We start from the raw sequence: 25,553 nt of genomic DNA on the forward strand, positions 1-25,553 counted from the left end.
AGGGTGGGGGAAAATGTTATTTATAGTTTCTGTTCAACTATTACTTTCATGACTATTGTCAGACGGGATAGCCTTCATTGCCCTTGTGCATCGATGAGCCTTGGGTGCCCAACACCATCACCGGTTTGTGGTTTGTCCCTCCTCAGACCACTGTTGGTAAATTCTCACCATTGCTGACCGGGAGCAACCCACAAGCCTTGCCGTTTTAGAGATACTCTGACCCAGTCGCCTTGCCATAACAATTTCACTTCACCTGTGTCTGGTCATAATATTTTGGCTCATCAGTGTATATTTATTATCCTGAATTTTTTTTTTTTTCTGGTCTTGCTCTACATCTACAGAGGTTTGACAGACACCATTAATTAGTTAATGTCTTATATAGCAGTACTGTAAGTCCAGGGTGTCACTTACAGTCTCTGTTTTATCTCCTGTTAAAAATAGATGTTGGCCACTGTAGCTCATGGGAGGGAGGGTAGATTAAACCCCTAAAAAGGGCTCCCAAGATGCCGACTTAAGCATCATTTTGGAAATCGCTTCTTTTTGAAGATAAATTTCAAAAACTGATAAGAAATTATTGTCTTGACATCAACCCACGGCTTTTTAAGTATTTACAAACTAAAACATCTTTCAAAGTTGTGCAGAGGGCTAAAAGACACACCGGTCTTATTTTGAACAAAGTTGCCATGAATGTGCTTCCTTACTTTAGAAGTTAGTGAGGATTTCTAAACAGGGCTACAACGTCCCAGTGCCGATCCCTCTGAGGTTGTGATTCCAGGTAAAATCCTATCTTACCCCATTTGTATGTCTCAAGAGTCAACAGATAAATTAAAAAGAAACAAATGAACATTTGCACATGTTAAACTAAATCTGTTGTCTTGTCCTCTTTCAGTCGGTAAAATGGTCTGAAAATTGAGGTAAATGCTATATATAGTCTTAAGAGTATCCTTACATGGGGTGGCTGAGTGAAGGCATTCCCTAAGTGAGCGCATTATTTTTGTTCCATCAGCAGGAGCTTTCCAACTGCTCTCAGGCTGCTCTTCCAACACTCAAAGCTCTTCTTTTCTCTTGGGGTAAGTGCAGCTTTATTTTATTAATCTGTTAACAGATATGTATTGGGACACATACGCTGCCCAGATGATCATATTGGGTGTATTACGATTTTAATTGAATATTGTTATTAGATATTATTGAATACTGGGGAACAGACTCTGTGTCTCTAGAGCTGACATGATTCTGGACTTCAGATTATTACTAAATGTCTGTGGTAACTTTTGATTCTTCCATATTTTTATATTCGTTTTAGTGAGGGGGAAAAAATGGTATTACTTTCTCACAGGTTGAGTTCATGTAATGCAGAAATATGCACAAATCCTTTAATTTTTTTATTGATTTGTTTGTTTCCACATGAGAACTTACCATCGTAGCAGCCTGTCATATATGTGCAGGTCAAAGGTCAAATCTAAGGGATTTTGCTCAAATTCGTTTGCTCCCACTTGGATTCGATAAGTTGTGCCAGTTATTCTTGGGTCAGCTTTTCACTTTCTGCCTGTAATGTGATGCACTTGAGCTCATGGGTGTTGCTGATGGGCTGGAATGTGAGTAGAGGCAGTTTTGGTGCTAGTAGCTAGAGTTAAAAGAAAATACCATAGGAATATACAGTATTTGATACAGTTTCTATACTGATTTATTTTGGGCAGACAATATTTGGTTTTGGTCTTTATCAAGGGTTGGGTTTTTTTTTATTTATATTATGTAGGTCAGAATAATTTGAAATATCAAATCAGTCACTCTTCAAATCATACATTAGTGAACAAATTTTAATTATCTAAAGAACCTTTTTCCACTATAGAGAACCTTTTATTGGTTCCATGGATGTTAACGGTTCTTCACAGAACCATTGATGCCAATGAAGAACCTTTATTTTTAAGAGTGCATATCATTATAACCTGAGTTAACATTATTCCCCAATATGTATTCGCAAGAAGAGTAACACTAGATCTGTGCCATATTCATATTCAGCATTCTTAACTGTACACTTTGTCCAGCATAAACCATTTTAAAGGTGATTTAGATTGCAAAATGAGTCTTGGTGTGGTCATAAGGTCTTTTTCAGAGTGTTCCCGACATGCCTGCGAGGGCCGTAACACTTTATCGGCAGGAGCAAACGCAACATCAAAGCTCAAAACATGTTGTCCATCACTCAAGGTATGGGATGGATGTGGTTAAACTCAAGTTTATTGGCCAAGCATATGGAAAGCCTTGGTGTGAGCTTGGCTCAGAGGCTTCAGCAGGCCAGAAGAACGCACCGCAGCCTTCGCTTATGCTAATACCGCACTCTTTGTTGCTTCATAAGATGCATAAAGGTCAAGTGACTTAATTGGATACTCAGATGGCTGATTTGAATCCACAGTAAGGCGTAAAGATCAGCAGCGCTAGTATGCGCTGTAAACAGTTTAAAGGTTACATCATGCATCAGTCGTGAGAAAGGAGAAAATGTTGCTTCACAGTACAGTAGGAAAATATGATATGAAGCATGGCGCTCAAGCTTCTCAGCTGTCAAGAAAGAAAATGGTTTGTGTTCAGTTCACATTTTGGGTGAAGAGTAATTCAGATTTGCTTCAGTGTGGGGGCTGATGCCTTCAGTTTAACAAGCATTAATAAATCAGCTTTTACCCAACCTTACTGTACATTACAGGACTGATTCTGTGTCTATAATCAATTTGGCACTTGACATTCAATGTTAGAGATTTTGCAAGAATTTGTATGTATCCAAACAGCATACTTAGCATACCATTTTAATCATATTTAATTTCTTTTGTACTGAAGACACAATCAAAGCCATTTCTAAAGCTTTGCTGGCACCGTTGAATTAAACATGCTGCATTTGTTTAGCATTTCCTGTTAGCATCTATTTACATGAACTTATTAGCTCTCTAAAGTACTCTTTTAAAAAGAGAATTTAAAGGAAAAGAATATGATTCTCCTAAGTGCAAACTGAATGTAGAGTTTTTGGACATTTAAAGGGTTAGTTCACCCAAAAATGAAAATTCTGTCATTTATTACTCACCCTCGTGCCATTTTACACCTGTAAGACCTTCGTTGATCTTCGGAACACAAATTAAGATATCTTTGTTTAAATCCGATGGCTCCGTGAGCCTGCATAGGGAGCAATGACATTTCCTCTCTCAAGATCCATAAAGGTACTAAAAACATATTTAAATCAGTTCATGTGAGTACAGTGGTTCAATATTAATATTATAAAGCGACGAGAATATTTTTGGTGCGCCAAAAAAAAACAAAATAACGACTTATTTAGTGATGGCCGATTTCAAAACACTGCTTCAGGAAGATTCGGAGCGTAATGAATCAGCGTATCGAATCATGATTCGGCTCGCGTGTCAAACCGCCAAACTGCTGAAATCACGTGACTTTGGCGCTCCGAACTGCGGATTCGACACGCTGATTCATAACGCTCCGAAGCTTCCTGAAGCAGTGTTTTGAAATCGGCCATCACTAAATAATTCGTTATTTTGTTTTTTTTGGCGCACCAAAAATATTCTCGTCGCTTTATAATATTAATATTGAACCACTGTACTCACATGAACTGATTTAAATATGTTTTTAGCACCTTTATGGATCTTGAGAGAGGAAATGTCATTGCTCCCTATGCAGGCCTCACGGAGCCATCGGATTTAAACAAAAATATCTCAATTTTTGGGTGAACTAACCCTTTAATTGCATGTTAATTGAAATGAAATTAAAATGTATTGTAGTTTAAATGTGTAATTTGCAATTAGCTGAACTTTAAAGTGCTTTTTTGGCTTTCACTTAAGTACATTTTTATATGTCATTTTTATTTGTCATTTGTTTATTTGTCAACTTTTACTGTCTTTGAAATATGGCTATAAAGTGTACTACCAAATATACTGACAAGCGTTTATGGTAAAGTATAATTTAATGTCATTTCGATTGTCATGTATTTAAATATTTTTGTGATTACACGTGTAATGATAAAGTTGCAATTTAGTACACTTATATTAAGATTTACATTTATATAAACATTAAATCTAATATCTATACAGTTACAATTATAATCAAGTACTTTGTACGTTAGTCAACACATCAAAATAAGTGAACTTTAAAGTACAACAAAAGATTATTATAAAATAAGTAAAAAAAAAAAAAAAGTTAAATTTCACTTAAAATTACTTGAGATAACTTGGCATTATTACAAAATGCCCTTTTTAAAAGTCATCAAAGTGTACTAGCATTAAGTACAGTACACTTAAGTGCATTTACACTTAAGTACACTTAATTTCAATTGAATGAAACACAGTTTTGGGATCCTTAAAGCTCTGTTAAAATATTAAAAAAGGAAAAGCTCCCAAAATGTACAACTTTAAAATCTTCCCAGCTCTTAAGAATTTTATTCAATTCCTATTATATTATCTGCAAGTACAGTGTTTTAAATATACAGTACTTTTAATATTTGAAAGTTCACATTCAATAGAATTAGGTGCACTTCTCTTTTTTTTTTTACAAAGGTTAATTTGGTACAAAACTTTATTTAATTTGTAGAATTAAGCAATTTCAACAGATTAACAATGTGATAAATATTATTAAAGTGATGAAAGAGATAATGCTAAAAACAAGCTAGGTTTGTTTTTTGCGAGCAAAATATGGTTTCCTGATCAGGCTGGTCTTTTTTGGGTTTAGGCACTTGGCATTCATCATTTAATTTAATAACCACTATATAGTAAATCCACAATATACTGTATACTACTATAATAAATCAATAATCCATCCTTCAAAACTATAGGCAAAATTCTGACAGTAAAAAAGTGTGAAATGTACTGCTCACACCTGCTGTCACACAATGCAATCATGACTCAAATGCTGTTCTGATGCGTTTGGCAGGAAATCAAGCTCTCAGGTAGTGAAGAAGAAGCAGGTCCAAGCCACTGAGGCTATGGCGGAACCAGCCTACACAGTGCCTGCCTTCAGGGAGAGGTGAGATGTGATTGACTCCTGCATCTATTACAGTTTAGAAGGCTATTTAAAGACAGTGTAAGAGAAAACTTGAAGCCCGCTTCCATATTTACAGACGACAAAAAATGATAGTGTCACTGTACTCTTAAAGGGTCAGTTCACCCAAAAATGAAAATAATGTCATTTATTACTCACCCTCATGCCGTTCCACACCCGTAAGACCTTCGTTCATCTTCGGAACGCAAATTAAGATATTTAATATGGCTCAGTGACAATGACAGCAATGACATAAATCAGTTCATGTGAGTACAGTGGTTCAATATTAATATTATAAAGCGACGAGAATATTTTTGGTGCTGAAAAAAAACAAAATAACGACTTATATAGTGATGGCCGATTTCAAAACACTGCTTCATGAAGCTTCGGAGCGTTATGAATCAGCGTATCGAATATTTATAATATTAATATTGAACTACTGTACTCACATGAACTGATTTAAATATGTTTTTAATGGATCTTGAGAGAGGAAATGTCATTGCTGGCTATGCAGGCCTCACTGAGCCATCAGATTTCAACAAAAATATCTTAATTTGCGTTCTGAAGATTAATGAAGTTCTTACGGGTGTGGAACGGCATGAGGGTGAGTAATAAATTACATTATTTTCATTTTTGGGTGAACTAACCCTTTAAGACTAAACCTGTGCAGTTTAGAATGTAAATTTTGTGTGCGTGTGTATGCAGGGCTCCCGAGGGCATGCAGGAGTATCAGAGAGTGGCAGCTCACTTTGGAAGAGATTTGGTTCAACTGCAGCAGGAGCTGCACAGAATGAAAGTGGCCACACAGGAGCAAGTGAAAAATATCGAGATTACTAGAGAGGTGAACATCATCTTAAACATCCGCTTTAAAGGAGTAGTTCGCCCAAAATGAAAATTTTCAAGCCGTTCCAAACCCGTATGACTTTTTTTCTTCTGTGGAATGCAAAAGAAGACAATGTTGTCCATACAATGAACGTCAAAAAAGCAGAACCTTTGACTTTAACTTTAAAGTTCTTCCTGTATTTTAACAGGTGAAGGGAATGATGCCTTTGAGGAAGGATATTCCTGCTGAGGTTCCCAAAGCACCGGACTTCCTGGTCAGTCTGAGATCTCACACTGTGTGGGAGAAGACTCCCGTCAAGCTGTTCTGCACTGTGTCCGGCCAACCCAACCCTATTGTCAAATGGTTTGGATTTCAGTTTTATATCCCAAAACCTTAATGTTATCTGATTTTGGTAATGATTTGATGACAACAATTTTTTTTTGGGGGGGGGAATTGTTAGTAAAACCATCTCTCACTGATGAAGCATAACTGAACTTTATTTCTCTGTATCGACAGGTATAGGAATAATGTTGCCATTGAACCCTTGAGTGCTCCTGGAAAGTACAAAATTGAGAACAAGTATGGGGTTCACGGTCTGATTATTAGCAGGTATGACCTCACACACCCTCAGTTTACAGTTAGGCCCCTATTAGTTTCCTTCTTCCATTTTAAACTAGTTGCTAATAACTAAATAAGCAACGTAAAGGGTTAGTTCACCCAAAAATGAAATTTCTGTCATTAATTACTCACCCTCATGTTGTTCCAAACCTGCAAGACCTTTGTTCATCTTCGGAACACAAATTAAGATATTTTTGATGAAATCCGAGAGGTTTTTTATGTCCCATAGAAAGCAATGAAATTACCACATTCAAGGTCCAGAAAAGTTGTAAAGACTTCATTAAAATAGTTAACATGGCTACAGTGGTTAACCTTAATGTTATGAAGCGATGAGAATACTTTTTGTGCACAAAAACAAAACAAAAATAATGACTTTATTCAACAATTTCTTCTCTACCCTGTCAGTCTCCTACGTAGTTTACACTGAAGACACATTGCAGCGCTTCCAGGTTCTACGTCAGAATGCCTGCTCATTATTGGCCGACGCTGTTCACGTGAGCACCACGATGCATGTGTTGCTGACACAGGAGCTGGCCAATAATGATCCGGCGTTCTGACGTAGAACACGGAAGCGCTGCAATGTGTCTTCAACGTAAACTGCGTAGGAGTTTTTCAACGTTTTTACGAACCCAGTCTCATGACAATGCGTATCAATAATACGCGCGTGTAATCTCGTAGAATATATACGCCAAAATGAGCTTTGGCGTGCATATGATACGCACTTTATGGCGCACAATAGGCACGAACCCCACACCACTAATCCTACCCAAGACTACCAAGCGTATTATACACGCCATAAAGTGCGTATCATATGCATGCGAAAAACTGCGTATCATATGCAAGCCAAAACTTATTTTGGTGTATATATTCTACGAGATTACACTCGCGTACTATTGATACGCATTCTCATGTGATCGGGTTGTTTTTACACATACTGTACTTAAATGAATTAGCAACACATTTTAGTTTCAAGAGAACTAGCTTCAAATTAGCTTCAAAATTTAAACCCATTTGATTTTCTTTCTTCCATGGAACACAAACTGAGATATTAAGAAGAATGTCCAAGCTGCTCTCTTCCATATAATGAAAGTAAATGGTGACTTGTGAAAAAAATGTTTGTCATTTTTACAGAAAAAGACAAATGCTACAGTTTAAAACCTGTTAGGTGGTTAACTGTAAGTTACCTTACCATATAATTTTACTGTAAATTACTGTCAAATTCAGGTTTTTGCAAGTAAAAACTATGAATTTCCATGTAATTTATGGTGAAAAAACAGTTAAAGTACATTCACAGAAGGTGTTGTTTACCTTTGCCATGTGTTACCTTATTACCATGTGTTACCTTGTTACCTTTTCTTGTTGTTTACCTTGTGTTAGCCCCGATGCTAACATTGTGTTAAAAATTTAATGAACAAACAAGCAAATGCATTCCCAGAAGTCCCTACGTGGCACAGTACATATGATTATATTTTATTTAAGTTTTTATTTACATTTTGTTTCTTCTCATTTTGTTGTCAGTAATGTAGGGTGATTTATATTGCATTTTATGATATTTACTTAATATTTATGCATTAATTTAGTGTTTGTCTTTGTGTGTATGACCCTGTGAACCATCTATATACAAGTATAAGGCAACATTGTCAGTGACTAATTAATTTTACTTATTTACTCGCACAAAGATATCATATGGCTTAATGTAGCCTACAAGCCATATGAACTACTTTTATGGTGTTTTTACGGTGCTTGTTGGAGCCCCTGTTCACCATTCACTTTCACTGTATGGAAGAGTGCAGCTCACCCCTCCCGGTTTGTAACAGCCTGGGAAAGTGAATGAAGGACTTGTAAGAGCGACACTTTCCTATTTAGTCGCTGTGAGGTTCATCTTGAAAAAGTCTCAGCTGTTGGTTCTGCTCAACTTAGCTATGCGTCATATGATCCTGGAACGCCTGACGCCAGTGAAGACTCACAGCCGCCATTACAGTAGCACCTCTCAGAGATCATAGGCCATCACAGTGGGCACTGATTGATCTTACCAGACTCATTCATTCTCAAAAAAACTTGTTATATGTTTTACTACAACTCTCAGAAACTAAATGGAAATGCATAAGAAAATATCCTTTGTTAGGACAAACATGCCCTAGGCGTTGCAGAGGAAAAGGAGTGGCTCTAAAATAGTTCACAGGGACAGAAGGTCACATTTCGGTGGTCTGTTCTCAATCCTTCAAGGAGAGCACAGCATGTCTGAGACCAACACACTGCTGTCGAGTGAGACCATGTTCTGGATGCAAAACTCGGTCCACTCATAACAAATGGTTCATGAAAGAGGTGTGAGGAGCACAGGGAACACATTTTCCACCCTGTTAACTAGCCAACATTTTGTCTCACTTTGAGTTGTGTAATTTTTTCATATGAATACTTTCTCTTGTTTAATATGCACAGACAATTGTATTTAAAGGATTAGTTCATTTCTGAATTAAAATTTCGTGATAATTTACTCACACCCATTTCATCCAAGATGTTCATGTCTTTCTTCAGTCGAAAAGAAATGAAGGTTTCTGAGGAAAACATTCCAGGGTTTTTGTCTGTATAGTGGACTTCAGTGGGGTTCACTAGGTTGAAGGTTCAAATTGCGGTTTCAGTGCAGCTTCAAAGCATTCTACACGATCCCAGATGAGGAATAAGGGTCTTATCTAACGAAACGATCTGTCATTTACTAAAAAAAAATAAAAAATGATATACGTTTTAACCACAAATGCTCGTCTTGCACTAGCTCTCTTCTCTTCTTCCTCTTCTTCTTGTAGAATTCCAGCAGTGTCAAAGTTTGAACTAATTCTTGTATACTTGCACTAGCATATTGTATATGACAGTTTAGTTCAAACTTTGACCTGTGGAGGGCAGTAATACACTTAGTAGGGCTGTACGATTTATCGCGATAAAATCGCACGCGATATGGCAAAGGCTGCGATTATTCAATGCGTGGCTTGTCAGAGCTGTACGGCTCTGTGATCAGTAGTAAATGCTTCTCCATCTGAAAGCCAGAGGGCGCTCTTGCGCAGAAACTCAAAATAAGCCCTGCAGCAGAAGAGATAACACGCATCATATCGCTGTAGCTGAATAAACAGAAGATTGAAATGCTTTGATTAAGTAAACATGACTAATAAACAAACGACTGCCTTATTCTGTGTAAGAAGCCACATCATCTCACAGAAGGACGCTCAACTGTCGTTATGAAGTGAGTTTGGAGTAAAAACTGTTATTAAATGTTGTCTTTTGTTGGACAGGATGTTAATAAATGCTTCTTGTGTCTGAAAAGAAGTTTGACGCTTTTGCTTTTTCAAATGTACATTATAAGTGATTCAAACTCGCAGTGCTTTCAGATGGATTAGCATTTGGAGCCATACTTCATTGACAAGCCGCGCATAAAAAAACAATCACAGCCTTTGCGATTTCATAATCGCACTAAGAATCGCGTTCAAGTTCAATGTTATTTTTCGTATCGTGCGATATATCGTGCAGCCCTAACACTTAGTAGCATCTACACTGCCGGAATTCTACAAGAAGAAGAGGAAGAAGAGAGCTAGTGCAAGACGAGCGTTTGTGGTTTAAACGTATATAATTTTTTATTTTTTTTTTTAGAAAATTACCAATTTGGCATTTGGACCTTCAACCCAGTGAACCCCAGTGAAGTCCATTATACAGAAAAAAACCCTGGAATGTTTTCCTCAAAAACCTTAATTTCTTTTCGACTGAAGAAAGAAAGATATGAACATCTTGGATGACATGGGGGTGAGTAAATTATCAGGAAATTTTAATTCAGAAGTGAACTAATCCTTTAAGACTTTTGTAAAATGATTTGGCCAAAAAAGTCCAAACATTATGGCTCTGCAGCACTTTTAAAACATCTGTGTTTGTGAACAATCTGACCAGCCCAGCATAGCAACAGTGGCTCAACCAATGGTGTGAGTTGGGGGCGTGGCTATCTGTTTGTTTCACCAATGACAGACAGGGGGAGTGTTCAGGGAAACTTTATGAGCAGTCATTATTTTCCAATTCTGTTAAAAATAGAGGCACAGAAACTACATACCTGACCTTTAAATTATCTAACAACTCACTTTACAAAAATAGAATTAAATCTATAATACTATTTATGAGTGTGTTCGTGACATTGCTGATTCAGTTGCTAGTTCCTTAAAGGGTTAGTTCACCTAAAAAAAATTCAAAAAAGTCATCATTTACTTCCAAAATTGGGTTTTTAATATATTAATTTGTAACACTTTACAATAAGCTCTCATTTGTTATTAGCTCTCATAATGTGTATTAACTAACATGAACTAACAATTACAGTATTTATTAATCTTTGTTAATGTTAGTTAATAAAAATACAACTGTTCATAGTTTGGTCATGTTAGTTCACAATGTTAACAAATACAACATTTGATTGTAATAATTTAATCGTTTACTAATATATTAACATTAACTACGATCAATAATTGTTGTAGAAGTATTGTCAATTCTTAGTTCATTTTAACTGAAGTAGTTAACTAATGTTAACTAATGAAACCTTATTGTAAAGTGTTACCTATTAATTTTTGTGTGTTTGTTTTGTTCATAACAATGGACGTCAGTGGTGACCAAAACTGTTTGGGTACCAACATTCATTCGTTTCATGGAGGAAAGAAAGTCATACAGATATATTTTTCATTTAGAACACTCATGTTCAGCCTGTTTATTGACATTATGAAATTGCGTTGTTTTATTGCAGATGTGCAGTTACTGATTCTGGAGTGTACAGTGTTGTGGCAACCAATCCGCACGGAAAGGCCACCTCCAAGGCTACTGTCTGTGTCAGGAGTGAGTGTCTCTTCTTTTCTCCTCATATCTTTTCTCTTTCTCTTTTGGCGAGTGGCCTTTTAGTGATTTAACTTGCTTGTTTTTCCATGTAGGGCCACAAGGGGGAGGAGAGCTCTCCCATCTGCCAGGACTAGGTAAGTTGGAGTTACTGTTTGGCTGACGCCGAGGTCTGAAGGACCTTATTTGAGATCATGAGCCTTAAATATCTGTCCTGTTCCATGCGCAAAGTCTTGATAAGACATGGAAACAATGTCACATTTGTGCTTGTAAATAGAAGGCAGTGTGGTAAACACCTCCTAGAGTTGTCAATAAACAAAAAAGTGCATTCATAGTTACTGAATCATTCAGTTATTCTTATAGTTCAAATGACTGTTATGTGGACAAGTATGCAATTTGCATTTGTTATGTGAAATTTAATATGAAAAGTAGTAAATGTTTCTGTTGTGTTTCCTGTAGTTCCTCTGCTTAGCGGCATTCGTCCCAGTAAGCTTGAGGTGACCTTGCTGGACTCATTTGGAGTGACATTTGGTACCGAAGGAGAGTTTGTTAGTCTGGTGGCCAACATGGTGGTGGTGCCGGATCTGCCAAACCTGCCACCTGAGGCCATGTGGTACAGAGATGGTGAGATGCTGCATTTTCATTCAGTTTGGAACCACTGAAAAAGTTTAAACTGATACTAACACTTTGCATTTGTGGGTGTAGATACTTTGCTAATGCCATCCAGGTGGGCTGAGATGTCTATTGGTGGTGGAGTCGCCAAGCTCACTCTTCCTCACCTGAACAAGGATGATGAGGGTCTTTACACCTTCCGCGTCTGGACCAAGGATGGAACCACAGAACACAGCGCTTACCTGTTTGTTAAAGGTAAAAAATAAGTGATAAATGCACTGAGTAAAATAGCCATCCCTAAATATATATACAGAGCCCTTAAAGGTAAAAATATAAGATGGGAGGAACAATTATATTTCTATGCTTTTGCGTTTGCTCACAAATGTTCACGTTCCCACAAGAAACTTTGCATTCGCTTGCAAAACTTCTGTGTTCACCCGAGAAACTTTTGCAAAAAAAAAAAAAAGCAAGTTTCTTGGGAGAACACAAAATTTCTGAGGATGAAAATAAAATGAGATGGGAGGAAAAATAATATTTTAATGATTTTGTGTTCGATGACAAAAGTTTACATTCACTCAAAAAAAAAAAATGTGTTTTTCAGAAACTTTTTAAAGTTTTTAAAGTTTCTTGGATATGGAGTCCCATGATGCTGGAAAAAAATATGAGATGGAAGGAAAAAATATTATTTCAATGCTTTTGCGTTCACTCGCAAAAGTTTTGCGTTTCCCCAAGTAGCTTTGCGTTAGCTCGCAAAACCTTTGCGTTCACCTCAGAAACTTTGCATTCACTTGCAAAGAAATGGAAAGTTTTGCGAGCAAACGCAAGGTTTTGTTGTTTTTGCATTTGCTCGCAAACTTCACGTTCCCCCGAGAAACTTTACAATTGTTCGCAAAACTTTTGTTTTGTTTTACAAGAGAACGCAAACGTTTTGCAAGTGAATGCAGAGTTCTCGGGAAGAGAAAGGAGGAAAAATTATATTTCAGTATTTTGTCATTTGCTTTCAAACGTTCATGTTCCCCCAATGTCCTCTGTGAGCCTTTTGTGGGCAAACACAAAAGTTTTGCGAGTGAATGCAAAGTTTCTCGGGAGTCCACAAAAATTTTGGAGATGGAAATAAAATGAGATGCGAGGAAAAATTGTATTTTAATTCTTTTGCATTCTCGAGGGAATGCAAAGCTTTTTGGGACAACGCAAAAGTTTTGTGAGCAAACGCAAAGGCGTTGAAAGATAATTTTTCATATTTCTTCCACTACCATGTTCCCTTAGGTGTTCCATAGAGGTATTACTTAGTGTAACACATAAATGAGAAAGAGATTAATTATTTTTTTGATATTTTATAAATTTGTTTCACAGATGCCACTCCCACAGTGGCTGGGGCCCCAGGAGCCCCCATGGATGTTACAGCCTCTGATGTCAATGCAGATTACGTCCTGGTCTCCTGGAAACCTCCAAACACCACCCATGAGGCTCCCATCACTGGATACTTTGTGGACAGGTAAACATCCTCTTCAGCCTAAAAAAATTATACACATCAAATAGATTTCATTTTAATGTATAAATAATTTAAATAATGTAACTGAAAATCATTTAAATAATTTAAACTAATTTATTTTTTATTAATTCAATTTAAATTGAATAATTATTTTAAAAAAACATTTAGAATTATAGTTAATTTAAATTAAATTAAATTATTTAAAAAAATAATTTAACAATTATTAAAAAGTAATTTGCATTGTTATTCTTTTGATTTAATAATAAAATTAATAATTATTTTTGCATAATAAAAAAATCTTGCATGTTGTCTTGGCAGACGCAAGTCAGGATCTAAGGACTGGGTCCAGTGCAATGACTCCCCTGTGAAAGTGTGTAAGCTGCCCGTCCATGGCCTGACCGAGGGAGCTTCCTATCACTTCAGAGTGAGGGCTGTTAACAAAGATGGCATCAGTCTGCCTTCTAGGATGTCCTCTGGAGTGACCGCTGCAGAAGTGGAGAGTGATGTGGAAGGTAGGACTAAAAACTATCAGCAGATAATAATACAGGACCAGTATAGCCAACACACACACAGCTTAGATTGGTTGCAAAAGGCTATTTCTTCAAACTTCAGACACCTCAATCTTTAGACACGGTAAGTATGCAGGATAACAGTTTTATGCTTTTCCTTCCTACTACATGTGCCTAATTATGTTTGGCTCCAAATTCACTGTACAATGATTCAAGTGCCTTTAATACTTGTGTATTTCTATATTTTTGCACAATTGTAAGTCATTGTATGTATTCGGTGTCACATTTGCAATGCAATCAGTAAGTTGCTATTATTCACACTCATATATCACACACAGAAGCTTAAATGCATCTGTAGTGAGTGATGATCTTAAAAACTGTATAATATGTTCAATGGAATCACTTAAGCTGATGGGAAAATGAAGTATTATGTGTATGTATTGAAACAGTGATTAAAATCGAAGGGAAATATGACATTGCGATTCGACAGGAGGACCTACAAGGAGGTACTTTCGATTTCAGATTTCACTGAGCCATTAATATCATCTCTCTCCATCCTTTCAATCAACTGCATGCTGTATTTGTCAAAGTATCTTACAACTTAACACTTAACAATCCATTTTTTCATTCATTCATACCATGTAGTAATTTTTGAAACATAAAGGGGTAAACATGAGCCATTTTTAAGATAGACCATTCTTATATTAAAACCATTGTAACCAAGGATAAAGAGAAAGGTATGGCATATACATGGACCCTTTTCATCAAAATCAAGATTTTAGGCTAACATTTATATGGATGGATACGGGAAAGTGTCCTGTACCTGGTCACAATTTCTTTTAAGTTTTTCCATCATTTTAATCACCTGTTTGGCTTCATTAATTCATTTTAAATAGTCCTAGTTGTGACAAATTAATTTTTTAAAATAAAGATATTACATGTAATCTCTCAATCAATATGAGGTTATATAAAATGAATATATAATAAAATATATAATTAGAAAATAAATAGCAAAATGCTGTTTTTGGATGACCTTTGCAGCATGACTTCCTAAAAGTATTTCATGCCAGACCTGTCTGGCAAAAAGAAATGAATAAATAGTGGCAATAATACTAATTTAGTTTAGATAATGTTACATATTAAGTGTGAACTTGCTAACCAGCTAACCAGTAATCTTCCAAAGCTGATTTACCATCATCGCCGCATTTAACCCGAAATGTGTTCCTCAGATTGAATTTAACCAGCAAATAAATGAGTGAAATAATCTGTTAAATGACTTTCATCCATCTAAATTAAATTAATCCAATTAAATAAAGTTCAACGTATTAAGATGTTTGTTTTTTCTGCAGTGTGGTCAATTAAAAGTTTAAATTAAATTTACCAGGATATGACAAACTGAATTTTTGGCAAAATTTGTTTTCTTTCCCATATTCAAAATATTCGTAGAATATATTCACAGAATATTCTGAGGAAAGTTCAAGTAATCAATGTAATATACCGTATGCCTTTCAGTTATTTCTCTACAGTAGCTTTGTTTGTCAGCAAACAAGTCCTAGTAATTTATTTCTTTATTTTACCAAAAATTCATGTTGTCTCAACACATTAGTACTAAGTTCAGTGTTGGGGAAGATTACTTTTAAAAGTAATGTTACAATATTGTGTTACTCCCTAAAAAAAAAAGTAACTAATTGCGTTACGTTTTAGGGAAAGTAATGCATTACATTATTTTGCTTACTTTTTCTCACCTGACAAAAAAAAAGTTTCTATTTTTGACAAATGTTAAGGCCCTTTCACACCAAAAGTGAAGTGAACAAGCCTCAGGCTGAAGGAAATGCAAATTGACGCCTGTACAGTAGAGGTCAATAAATGGGAAAACAAAGTAACTTGCTTTACTTATTTGAAAAAGTAACTCAGATATTTTGTTGTAAAAAAGTAATCTGATTACATAACTCAAGTTACTTGTAATGCGCTACCCCCAACACTGGTTACTAACACACTGCAAATAAGAGTGTTTATGTTAAGTAGATTATGTTAAAAGTATTTTGTATAAATAAACATCTAATTTATTCCTGTTTAGTGTATGTTACAATACCAGGTCCACCCACCAATGTGCATGCTACAGAAATAAACAAAACATACATTGTTCTGAGCTGGACACCACCTAGCCCTCGCGGACGGGCACCTGTGTGGTACCTCATTGAGAAGGTGTGTGTGCACTTTTATATCTGTAAAATCACTGTAAAAAAAAACTTTTTTTTTGATTTTACTAAATAATAATAATAATAATAATGTAAATTTGTAAATAAAGTAAAATCTTACAAATTTTTAAGAATAAACATAATGCTAAATTTAAAACAGTTATTAGTCATTAGTTATTATACATAAAAATTAATTGTACAGTGCTAGTAATCATATTTTATAAATAGATTGTTTATCCCATAATTCATCGGTTTGTAAGGGGAAACTCTCCTCATAATGGTCATCTATGACTCTCCACGGCTTAGTGTGTAGGTGACAGTCACATCTGGCAGAGAGTCAACACTGCAGTCCAGCTACGATCTCCACGTTACCCTGTTTATGATATGGAGGACAAGAAATCTTACCGTTTTCGCATAATCACTATCAACAAGTATGGCTCAAGTGAGCCGTCAGAGCCCACAGCACCCATCCAAAAGGTGGATCCTTATGGTAAGAAGGCTCAAACTGAACAGACCTGTTGTTGTGGTTGTCTAACTGTACAATGCCAAACTATGTTAAATATGCTGTCCAAAAGATCATTAAGATGATGATCAGTGCAAAGAATCCTACAAATGCTGCTTGTGTAACTACGTCCATGCTGTATTTTGCAGGTATTGTTCTGAACATTGGTATGTATGTTTATGCTACCACAGCCTTCTGCTTTGCGAAAAGGAAATCACTTCTCGCTGAAAGTCTCAAATATTACTATGATCGTAAATGCTGTCCCCTCCACTTTTTGTTGTTCGGCTCACATTTACTGTGTGTTTTAGTTCCACCTCCACATCCTTCCACCATAACATGTTCACTTTCAGCACGGCAGACTTCCACTCCCAATTAAATTTGTGGCAAAATCTGTTTTCTTTTTTTTAATTGTTTGTTTGGTTTGTGCAGGTGTCCCATCTGCCCCGGGACAGGTGATTGCTTCTAGAAACACCAAAACGTCTGCTTTTGTGCAGTGGGATGCCCCAAAACATGCCAACAACCTCATGGGTTACTATGTGGATGCCTCTGTGATCGGCTCCAAGACCTGGTTCCCTTGTAACCATAGACCTTACAAACACACCAGGTAAAATATACACAAAAATGTCCAGATTTAGTTTAATTTTTTCACACCAAAGATGTTAATCATGTGTGAAGTCTTAGTAGGTTTACATTGGGTCTGTCTATCTGGAATTTGTCAGGTTTGTGGTCCATGGTTTGGTCCCAGGAGATACCTACGTGTTCCGTGTACAAGCCGTGAATGCTTACGGATTGAGTGAAGAATCACAGGAATCTGCTCCCCTCTTCATTGATGCTGCACTTTGTACGTACACAACTGACTTCCATAGCAAAGTTGCTGTAATGGCTTTATAAAAACAGTAATAAAAAGATTGGAAAGTTAGGATAAGACAATTAACCAAAATCCTGATTATTATATATTTTTTATCTGTAAGAGATTCATTATTGACTTAAAGGCACATTAAATAATGTTTCACTGGCCATTATACAACAGTGGTCTTGTGGTTTATATTGACACCTACTGGTGTGGATGTGTCATCATGTAAAAACAGTTGCAGACGCAAAATATGCAGATGTATCAAACATTAGAGAGGAAATATACAGTAGTAGAAAATTCAAGGTGTAGAAATAGTATGAATATTAAAGGTGCACTAAATATTTTTTGTTTCACTGGCCAGAATACAACAGTGGTCTTGCGGTTTATACTGACACCTACTGGTGTGGATGTATCATCATGCAAAAAAATTTTCAGTTGCAGATTTAAAAAATTGATTAAAAAATTTCAGATCTATATCCAACAACAGAGAGAACAGCAACATATAGTAGAATATTAAAGGTGTATATCATTTTAAGCATTTATATATAAAAAAGAACCTTAAGAAATGTATATAAATATATATAGGTGTCAAATTGTTTTTAAATGGAAAAAGTGCTTATTTGATTTTAGAAACCTGAAACCATAGTGGGTGAACATGTAAAATTTCTTATAAGACACATTTAAATAAAGTGTTTTGAAATTGTAGCCATATAAACACTTGTGTTGTCTTGTACAGTGGGTGCAGTGGAGTATGGTATGTATGTGATATATTTAATTTATAAAGTAACTGAACACATCCACTCCTGAAATGTACACACCAACCTAATAAAATCAACTCTTCTTTTACTCAGTGTACAGTAAAGTCGTTGCAATGTGAGGCACACACAATATAGGCACAGTAAAAGCCTGTTTGTGAATTTATGTATGCTAACCGTCAACAATCACTCTAACAGTATCACTGTATCTAAGTGATTCTGCCTGTCACAGTAAATGATTTTAATCACTGCATCTGATCATTGTTTGATCCACAATGGTTCCTCCACGGCTCCAGCCACTTATACTATATGTGATCCTAAGGATCTTTATTTGTCTCGCTAAATGATTTTCATTCTGTCCCACATAATCAGCTACTCCCTCCGCCCCATACGGCATCAGCCTGCTGAACTGTAATGGATCCTCCATGACCCTGGCCTGGAAACGCCCCAAACACACGGGCGGCTCTAAGATCAAGTCTTACTACCTGGACAAGCGCGAGGCAGAATCAGTCGAATGGAAGGAGGTTAACCCGAGTCCGGTCGTCCACAGGATCTTCACGGTACGCTCTACATGAATATATTTCTTATTTGTGTACTTTATACAACTTAGGCTATGAAAATAATCTTTACAGATGGAATAAAAATCTACTCTAAATGTATGGTGTGTGTTTTCTGGATTGGTCTGTATTTCACAGGTGGAGAATCTGACCGGTGGCGTTTTCTATGAGTTCAAGGTTCAGGCTGTTAACTTGGCTGGAGTTGGCCTGCCATCTGAGCCCAGCAAAGCTTTTGCCTGTGAAGCCTGGACAATGGCTGAGCCTGGTCAGTACCCTGTTTACTTCACTATACTACTGTCAGTTAATATCCAGCAATATTACTTGAGGTAAATAATGACAAATATTTAATGAAGTTGACATTTAAATACAGTATTTGTGTAATATAGCCTACTATTAATATTTAACTATTTATCTAACTATTTATGTACTGTATGTGCATATAAATTATTTATACTATTTTATATTATAATATAGAATACACATATACACACACATGTACATTAAATTAGATGATGTGTGTGTGTGTATAAATGCACACTCAAATGAGTCACTCAATAATATAAATAATATATAAATATTATTATGTACATCTTATATATACAAACATCTTGTCTAAATTGATAATTCTTCTCTTTATCATCAGGCCCAGCATATGACATCAGTTTCTGGGAGGTGCGTGATAGCTCCATCCTGGTGCAGTGGAGGGCCCCTGTGTACACCGGAGAAGGTCCTATCACTGGATACTTTGTGGACATGGCTAAGAAGGGCTCATCAGATTTTGTCACTGTGAATGCTGAACCAGTTGGGCATTGTTACCTGAGGGTATGAAACAGAACTCATTTTGTTACAAAATTCAAATGGCCTCTTGATTCAAGAAATGGCACAACACAGAAAATAAGAACGTAAATAAATGTGATTCAGTTTTCAAATGTTTGTACATTGATTTGTAGGTGACTGGACTAGAGACTGGAGCGTCATATGTGTTCAGAGTGCGGGCTGTGAATGCTAAAGGTGTTGGAAAAGCCTCCGATGTGTCCGATCCCATATGTGCAAAAGCACTGCCAGGTAACAACCATTCTTTAACATGCAGCATATAGGTGTTGTTCCAAACCCGAATTTAGGGGCTTTCGCAACAGAGGAACATTTTCATAGTTTCTATAACTATTTTAGTTACAGGAATGCCTTTTGGGGGAACTACTTCAGAGTAGGGTCTAACCCAGCACATTAGGAACTACCAGTAATGTAACTGTACGTTGATTTGTCAAACACATGCCATACAAAACACCGGTACCCGCCATTTTTAAAAATCCGTGTGAACACAGTTTACATATACTTCACAAACTAACTCCATGAAACATGGAAAACAGTGATAAATGGACCGACACCAAATTCCAGGCACTTCTCAGTCTTTACACAACGGAGTTGTTGACGTTGAATGCTGCACTTAAATGACATTGCTGTTGGCCAGCTTATGCCACTTCAGATTTCCCATTGGCGGTGCGAATGCAACCAGGAAAATGGCCCTAAGGGAACATTTAGTTCTCAGGGGGCCACCCTGGTGGCTTGTACCTGCAACTACCTGGTGCGAAAGCCCTTTTCTTTCTTGCGTGGAACTCAAAAGATGTTTAGCAGGATGTCCAAGTTGCTGTTTTCCATACAATGAAAGCAGGGGCACATGGGTTCACCTTTCACTTTCTTTGTAAACAAAAAGTGGATTATGATAGATAACTCTTTATTTTGTTAATGTTTTCTGTTATTTTGTTTCTTAAGGTACAAAGGAGATTGTATGTGGTGTGGATCAAGAGACTGGAGACATTTTCCTGAACTTTGAAGCTTGTGAAGCTTCTGAAACCTCTAAGTTCAATTGGTCAAAGTCCTACAAAGAAATCACTGAATCAAGCAGGGTCTCCATCACGTCCTCTGGAAGACAGTATGTCTGATTTGTGTGGTTTTTGTCTTTTATTCAAGCCAATCTCATGAGAATTTGTAAGTATTGAACAAGTTGGCAATTTCATACAATCTGCCTCCTATGAAAATGTGTGATTTGAAGGTAAAATGTTACCATAAAGGTCCACCAGTGAGATTGTATAAATTTACATGCAATTTTTCAAATTGTAAAATACTTATGAATTGTCATGAGACTTTGTTGCATTTATTACCACAGCATCATAACATATTGAAGTTCTGTAGTAAAGTGGTGCAATGTTTTTGGTTAAGCTCAAAGCTGACATTTGTGAACCCTGAGAAGGAGGATCTGGGCATCTACTCAGTCGCGGTGACCGATACAGATGGAGTTTCATCCAGTTACTCTGTCAATGAGGAAGGTCAGAGATGAGGGTGTAAATATCTCCTTTATTTACTATAAAGTTGAAGTTTGATGCATATGATACCTGTTTTCTTTTACAGAGCTCAAAAAAATGCTTGATCTGAGCTACAACATCAAACATCCTAGTGAGTTGCCTGTGGATTGTTTATGAATGTTTTTGATTGCCATTTCATGAGAATCTAGATTACCTAAGAATGATTTTTTTTTTATCAGTTATTCCACTGAAGACGGAGCTGAACTATGAGATTCTGGAGAAGGGTCATGTGCGTTTCTGGGTCCAGGCTCTGAAGTTGTCCTCCTCTGTCAACTACCGGTTCGTTGTCAATGATAAAGCCATCACGAGCGCTGAGGTACGGCCTCTAAATGTTTCAAAATCACTCATCACTCATTATTATTTTTATTATTATCCCATTTAAAACCCTTGATGAAAGTATATTCAAAATGATTTTACTGTGTGTTTAGGGTTGTAAAATCAGCCATGATGTTTCCACTGGAATCATTCAGATGACTGTTGAGCACTTCACCAAAGCCAGTGAAGGCACTTACACCATTCAGATCCATGACGGCAAGGCCAAAAGCCAAAGCTCACTGGTTCTTGTGGGAGATGGTAAGGGCTTAACAGTGTCCAGTCACAGAGCAGTTGTGGGATTTCTATGAGTATAAAACCTCTGTAAGCAAATGTTCTTTGTATTTTTGAATTTTAGCATTCAAAGTTGCTCTAAAAGAGGCGGAGTTCCAGAGAAAAGAGCACATCAGAAAACAAGGTTTGTGAAGCTACATAAATACCACAAGCACTTGTACCCCCATATTCTCAGTTTTGTTTGTACTGTGTGGTCAGACAGTTTTCATTTATTAATCTGTTACATTATTCTGGTTCTCTCAGGCCCTCACTTCTCAGAATACCTGTCTTTCCATGTGACAGATGACTGCACAGTGATGCTTGTCTGCAAGGTAAATGCAACACACCAATTAAAAGACTGTTTAAGGTTGATATCAGTCTCTCATATCACTATCCTTGCCATATTTTTATACTGTAGCTGGCCAATGTGAAGAAAGAGACAACATTTACCTGGTTTAAAGAAGATGAAGAAATTACTGTTGACGTTCCACCCAACCCAATGTCTGGATCTTGCTCCCTGCCAATCCCCATGGTATGATCACCAGCGCTCCACAGATCATAGTTTATAAAGCATTAACATAATTGCAGTTATGTTTTAGAACAGTTTAGAGCTTCTTAAATCTTACTGTTCAGTTACATTGTTTTTATTTTAACTATTTTGCTCCAACAGTTCTCCAGGAAAGACCAGGGAATTTACAAAGCTGTACTGGGTGATGACCGTGGAAAGGACACCTCTGTCTATGACATTTCTGGCAAAGGTATTTATATCCATATATATATACTGTTTATGTATGTATGTTTGTGTGTTAAGTAATACAGTATTAAAAATGATATATATATACAAACTACTGTTCAAAGGTTTGGGTTCAATAAGATTTTTAAGCATTTAATACATAGATTCAGCAAAGATGCATTCAATTAATCAAAAGTGATGGTAAATATTTGTATAATGTTACAAAAACTTATATTTTAAATAAATGCTGTACTTTTGAATTTCCTATTCTTAAAATACTGAAAAAAATGGATCATCGTTTCCACAAAAATATTAAGCAACACAACTGTTTTCAACAATAATATTAAAAAATGTATCTTGAGCATCAAATCAGCATATTAGTTATTTAAATATTAATTTTCATGTTAGATGATTATTTTTTTATTATTTTTTGCCAGTGTTTGAGGACATCATCAATGCCATCGCCAGTATTGCTGGTATGTTGGAAAATCGCTGAATTCGCTGAATTTATTACCTTTATTCCATTTAGTTTATTAGTTTAACACATTCTACTTAAAATCTATTTAAGTATAGGAGTACTGTTGTATTGTGTTTCATTACAGGTTCCTCTGCCTCTGAGTTGGTTCTACAGTGCACACCAGAGGGTATCAGACTGCAATGCTACATGACGTACTACACAGAGGAGATGAAAACCAGCTGGTTTCATAAGTACATTCACATGAAAAAAAAGACCACCCATCTGTTCAGAACATAGAAATCAAATGATGCTGAAATTATATGATGTGGTATATGAAAATGTTGTGCTCAGTGGGTTATCGCCAAGAGTTTCTTTTGATGTTTTGGCTTTAGAGAAAGTAAGATCTCCTCCTCAGAGAAGATGAGAATTGGAGGCACATCTGAGATGGCCTGGATGCAGATCTGTGAGCCCACAGATAAGGAAAAGGGTCATTATACCATTGAGATTCATGATGGGACAAAATCACACTCTCGCACCTTTGACCTTTCTGGACAAGGCAAGTGGAGACTGGACTGCTGAATGCTTTAGGCTCAGAATTTCACATAAAAATATATATTTTTACTAAAATATGTTAAAAATGCAATTCATACATACTAATACTTGAATGCACATTTATTTTCTATGATTGGGGCATAAAGTCAGGGTAAAAATGGCAGGGTAATATGTGATAATTGGGGAAAAAAATTGTATTATACCATTATTTTTTTCATTATCATATCAGAACAGTTATGATAATGGGGAAAAAACTCTTAGAAATAGAATAAAAGTTTTTACAAACCATTTTAAACCAATACTGGTACATGTGTTTTAAACTATATTTATAAAAGATTTTTTTCTTTTCTTTATCATGGAAACAATTATATGTCATGGATACTGTACTGTGTTACTTATTGTGTTTCCTCCATTCTAACAGCATACACTGATGCCTATGCAGAATTCCAAAGACTCAAGTAAGAGAATTGACATTACTTCAATTTATTCTCTTAACAGACTCCTATTTTTCTATTATTAAGAATCAGCTCAAAACACACTGACATTTTCTCTCCTTCTTTCATCAGAGCTGCTGCTTTTGCTGAGAAGAGTGAGTATTTCTGAGAACCGGTCAAATGACACATTAATAAGGATCTAATCCGGTATTCATGCATACTTGAACTCAGGCAGTATAATGAAGCATAAAGCTTCGTACAATGACAATAATCTCATTAAATCAGCTTAGGTATGTGTTCAGATGTCAGAACTATGACCCATTTTTTCATACAAGTAGAAGTAACCTATTTATTATTAAATACACATTATATTTTACTAGAAGCTTTTATTTTTTTATTTATGTAAGTTGAAAATGGTGTCCAAATGTGTTAAATGAACTATTTGCCCACTATAGACCGTGGTAGAGTGTTAGGTGGCCTGCCAGATGTTGTCACCATTATGGAAAAGAAGGTAGTATTTCCTTTACTTTTCCCATGTTCACTAGAACTACATTTGATATTTCTTTTTAACACATTTCTAATAAGTGAACTGTTTTGTCATAAAGTGTCCATATTTTATGTACTAATTTGCTGTACATGTGCACATAATTTGTGACCTCTCACCTCTGCAGAGCTTGAGTCTAACTTGCACAGTATGGGGTGACCCAAGCCCAGAGGTCACCTGGTTTAAGAATGAGCAGGAAATTGTGTCTGATGACCGCTACAAGATCACCTTCGAAGGCGGCAAGTTTTCCAGCCTCACTATCAAGAGTGTTTATGTGGAAGATTCTGGAAAGTACAGCATCAATGTGCGGAACAAGTACGGAGGTGAATTTGTGGAGATCACAGTAAGTGTCTACAAACAAGGCGAAGAGATCCCTGAGCCCAAACTGGGACAGATGTCCAAGCCAGTTGCCACCCCCAAGCCAGCTACACCCGCTCCACAGCCCGTGAAGACCCCGACTCCTCCAACTCCTACGCCCTCCATAAAGTCCCCCACCCCTACTCCACCTCCCTCTGTGAAGTCTCCCACTCCAACTCCAGCTCCTAAATCACCCACCCCACCAAGATCCATGAGATCCCCCACCCCGCCAAGATCCATGCGATCTCCCACCCCTACTAAGAAGTAACTAGTAAACTATGGCTTATAGAACCTGAAGTATTGATAGAGTTGATGTATAGTGTTTCAATTCAAACCAGCTGAAGATTATCTGTTTTAGTTTGCTGCAGTAGTCTACAAATCAGGATCTGTCACTGGTACAATTGCGAGATTAAAGATATTTGTAATAGAAAATCTGAGGGAAGAGTCCTTTAAGATCAGCTTCAGACTCCAAAAGTACCAGTACATCTCTGAAACAGAGACAAAAAATAGTAAGATTGTGTTTTATGTGTTGCTTTCGCAGCCAAAAGATAATGAAGTTTGCTGTTGGGCCAGTCAAAAATCATCACAAAGGCCACTGCTGTCTTATCTGTCTTTATTCTGTACCCTCCAAATGCTTTTTGGTGCCAATAAAAATCAGCCGTCTCCTCTCTGGAGTGGATCTTCGGTAGTCTGAGTTGTATTTTGTCTCTTTGTTTATTTCCCAAAAGGACATTATTAA

General features: G+C 36.5%; 1 protein-coding gene across 5 annotated transcripts; it reads left to right on the forward strand.

Annotated features, from left to right (window-relative positions):
* Nucleotides 1–1,006: 1,006 nt before the first annotated feature.
* myom2a (myomesin 2a) lies at nt 1,007–25,493 on the forward strand. 5 transcript variants are annotated; one of them, XM_051913077.1, is made up of 39 exons: nt 1,007–1,070; nt 2,103–2,205; nt 4,918–5,010; nt 5,731–5,866; nt 6,057–6,211; nt 6,365–6,457; nt 11,229–11,317; nt 11,410–11,451; nt 11,774–11,938; nt 12,020–12,181; nt 13,280–13,421; nt 13,737–13,930; nt 14,377–14,433; nt 16,005–16,132; nt 16,432–16,615; nt 16,777–16,794; nt 17,057–17,231; nt 17,347–17,468; nt 18,217–18,234; nt 18,608–18,795; nt 18,931–19,057; nt 19,436–19,614; nt 19,743–19,857; nt 20,563–20,722; nt 21,010–21,116; nt 21,199–21,243; nt 21,332–21,468; nt 21,581–21,725; nt 21,823–21,882; nt 22,002–22,069; nt 22,156–22,269; nt 22,408–22,495; nt 22,908–22,946; nt 23,073–23,178; nt 23,320–23,483; nt 23,901–23,937; nt 24,046–24,068; nt 24,369–24,424; nt 24,585–25,493. In XM_051913077.1, the coding sequence occupies exons 2-39, from the start codon at nt 2,126–2,128 to the stop codon at nt 25,080–25,082; spliced, it is 4,509 nt and encodes a 1,502-aa protein (XP_051769037.1). In that variant the 5' UTR covers nt 1,007–1,070; nt 2,103–2,125; the 3' UTR covers nt 25,083–25,493. The 5 variants fall into 5 exon arrangements, with proteins under 5 accessions (XP_051769037.1, XP_051769039.1, XP_051769038.1 ...); XM_051913079.1 differs by lacking the exon at nt 18,217–18,234; XM_051913078.1 differs by lacking the exon at nt 16,777–16,794.
* Nucleotides 25,494–25,553: the final 60 nt, after the last annotated feature.

Source organism: Ctenopharyngodon idella, chromosome 11 (assembly GCF_019924925.1).
Source record: "Ctenopharyngodon idella isolate HZGC_01 chromosome 11, HZGC01, whole genome shotgun sequence".
Classification (NCBI taxonomy): domain Eukaryota; kingdom Metazoa; phylum Chordata; class Actinopteri; order Cypriniformes; family Xenocyprididae; genus Ctenopharyngodon; species Ctenopharyngodon idella.

Excerpts from the sequence above, each read along its gene's own strand:
- myom2a (XM_051913077.1), top strand. The coding sequence starts at position 2,126 with ATGCCTGCGAGGGCCGTAACACTTTATCGGCAGGAGCAAACGCAACAT. Across the intron at positions 11,318-11,409 it reads GGCTACTGTCTGTGTCAGGA|GGCCACAAGGGGGAGGAGAG; the intron begins GTGAGTGTCTCT and ends TTTTCCATGTAG. Across the intron at positions 21,244-21,331 it reads CTACAACATCAAACATCCTA|TTATTCCACTGAAGACGGAG; the intron begins GTGAGTTGCCTG and ends TTTTTTTATCAG.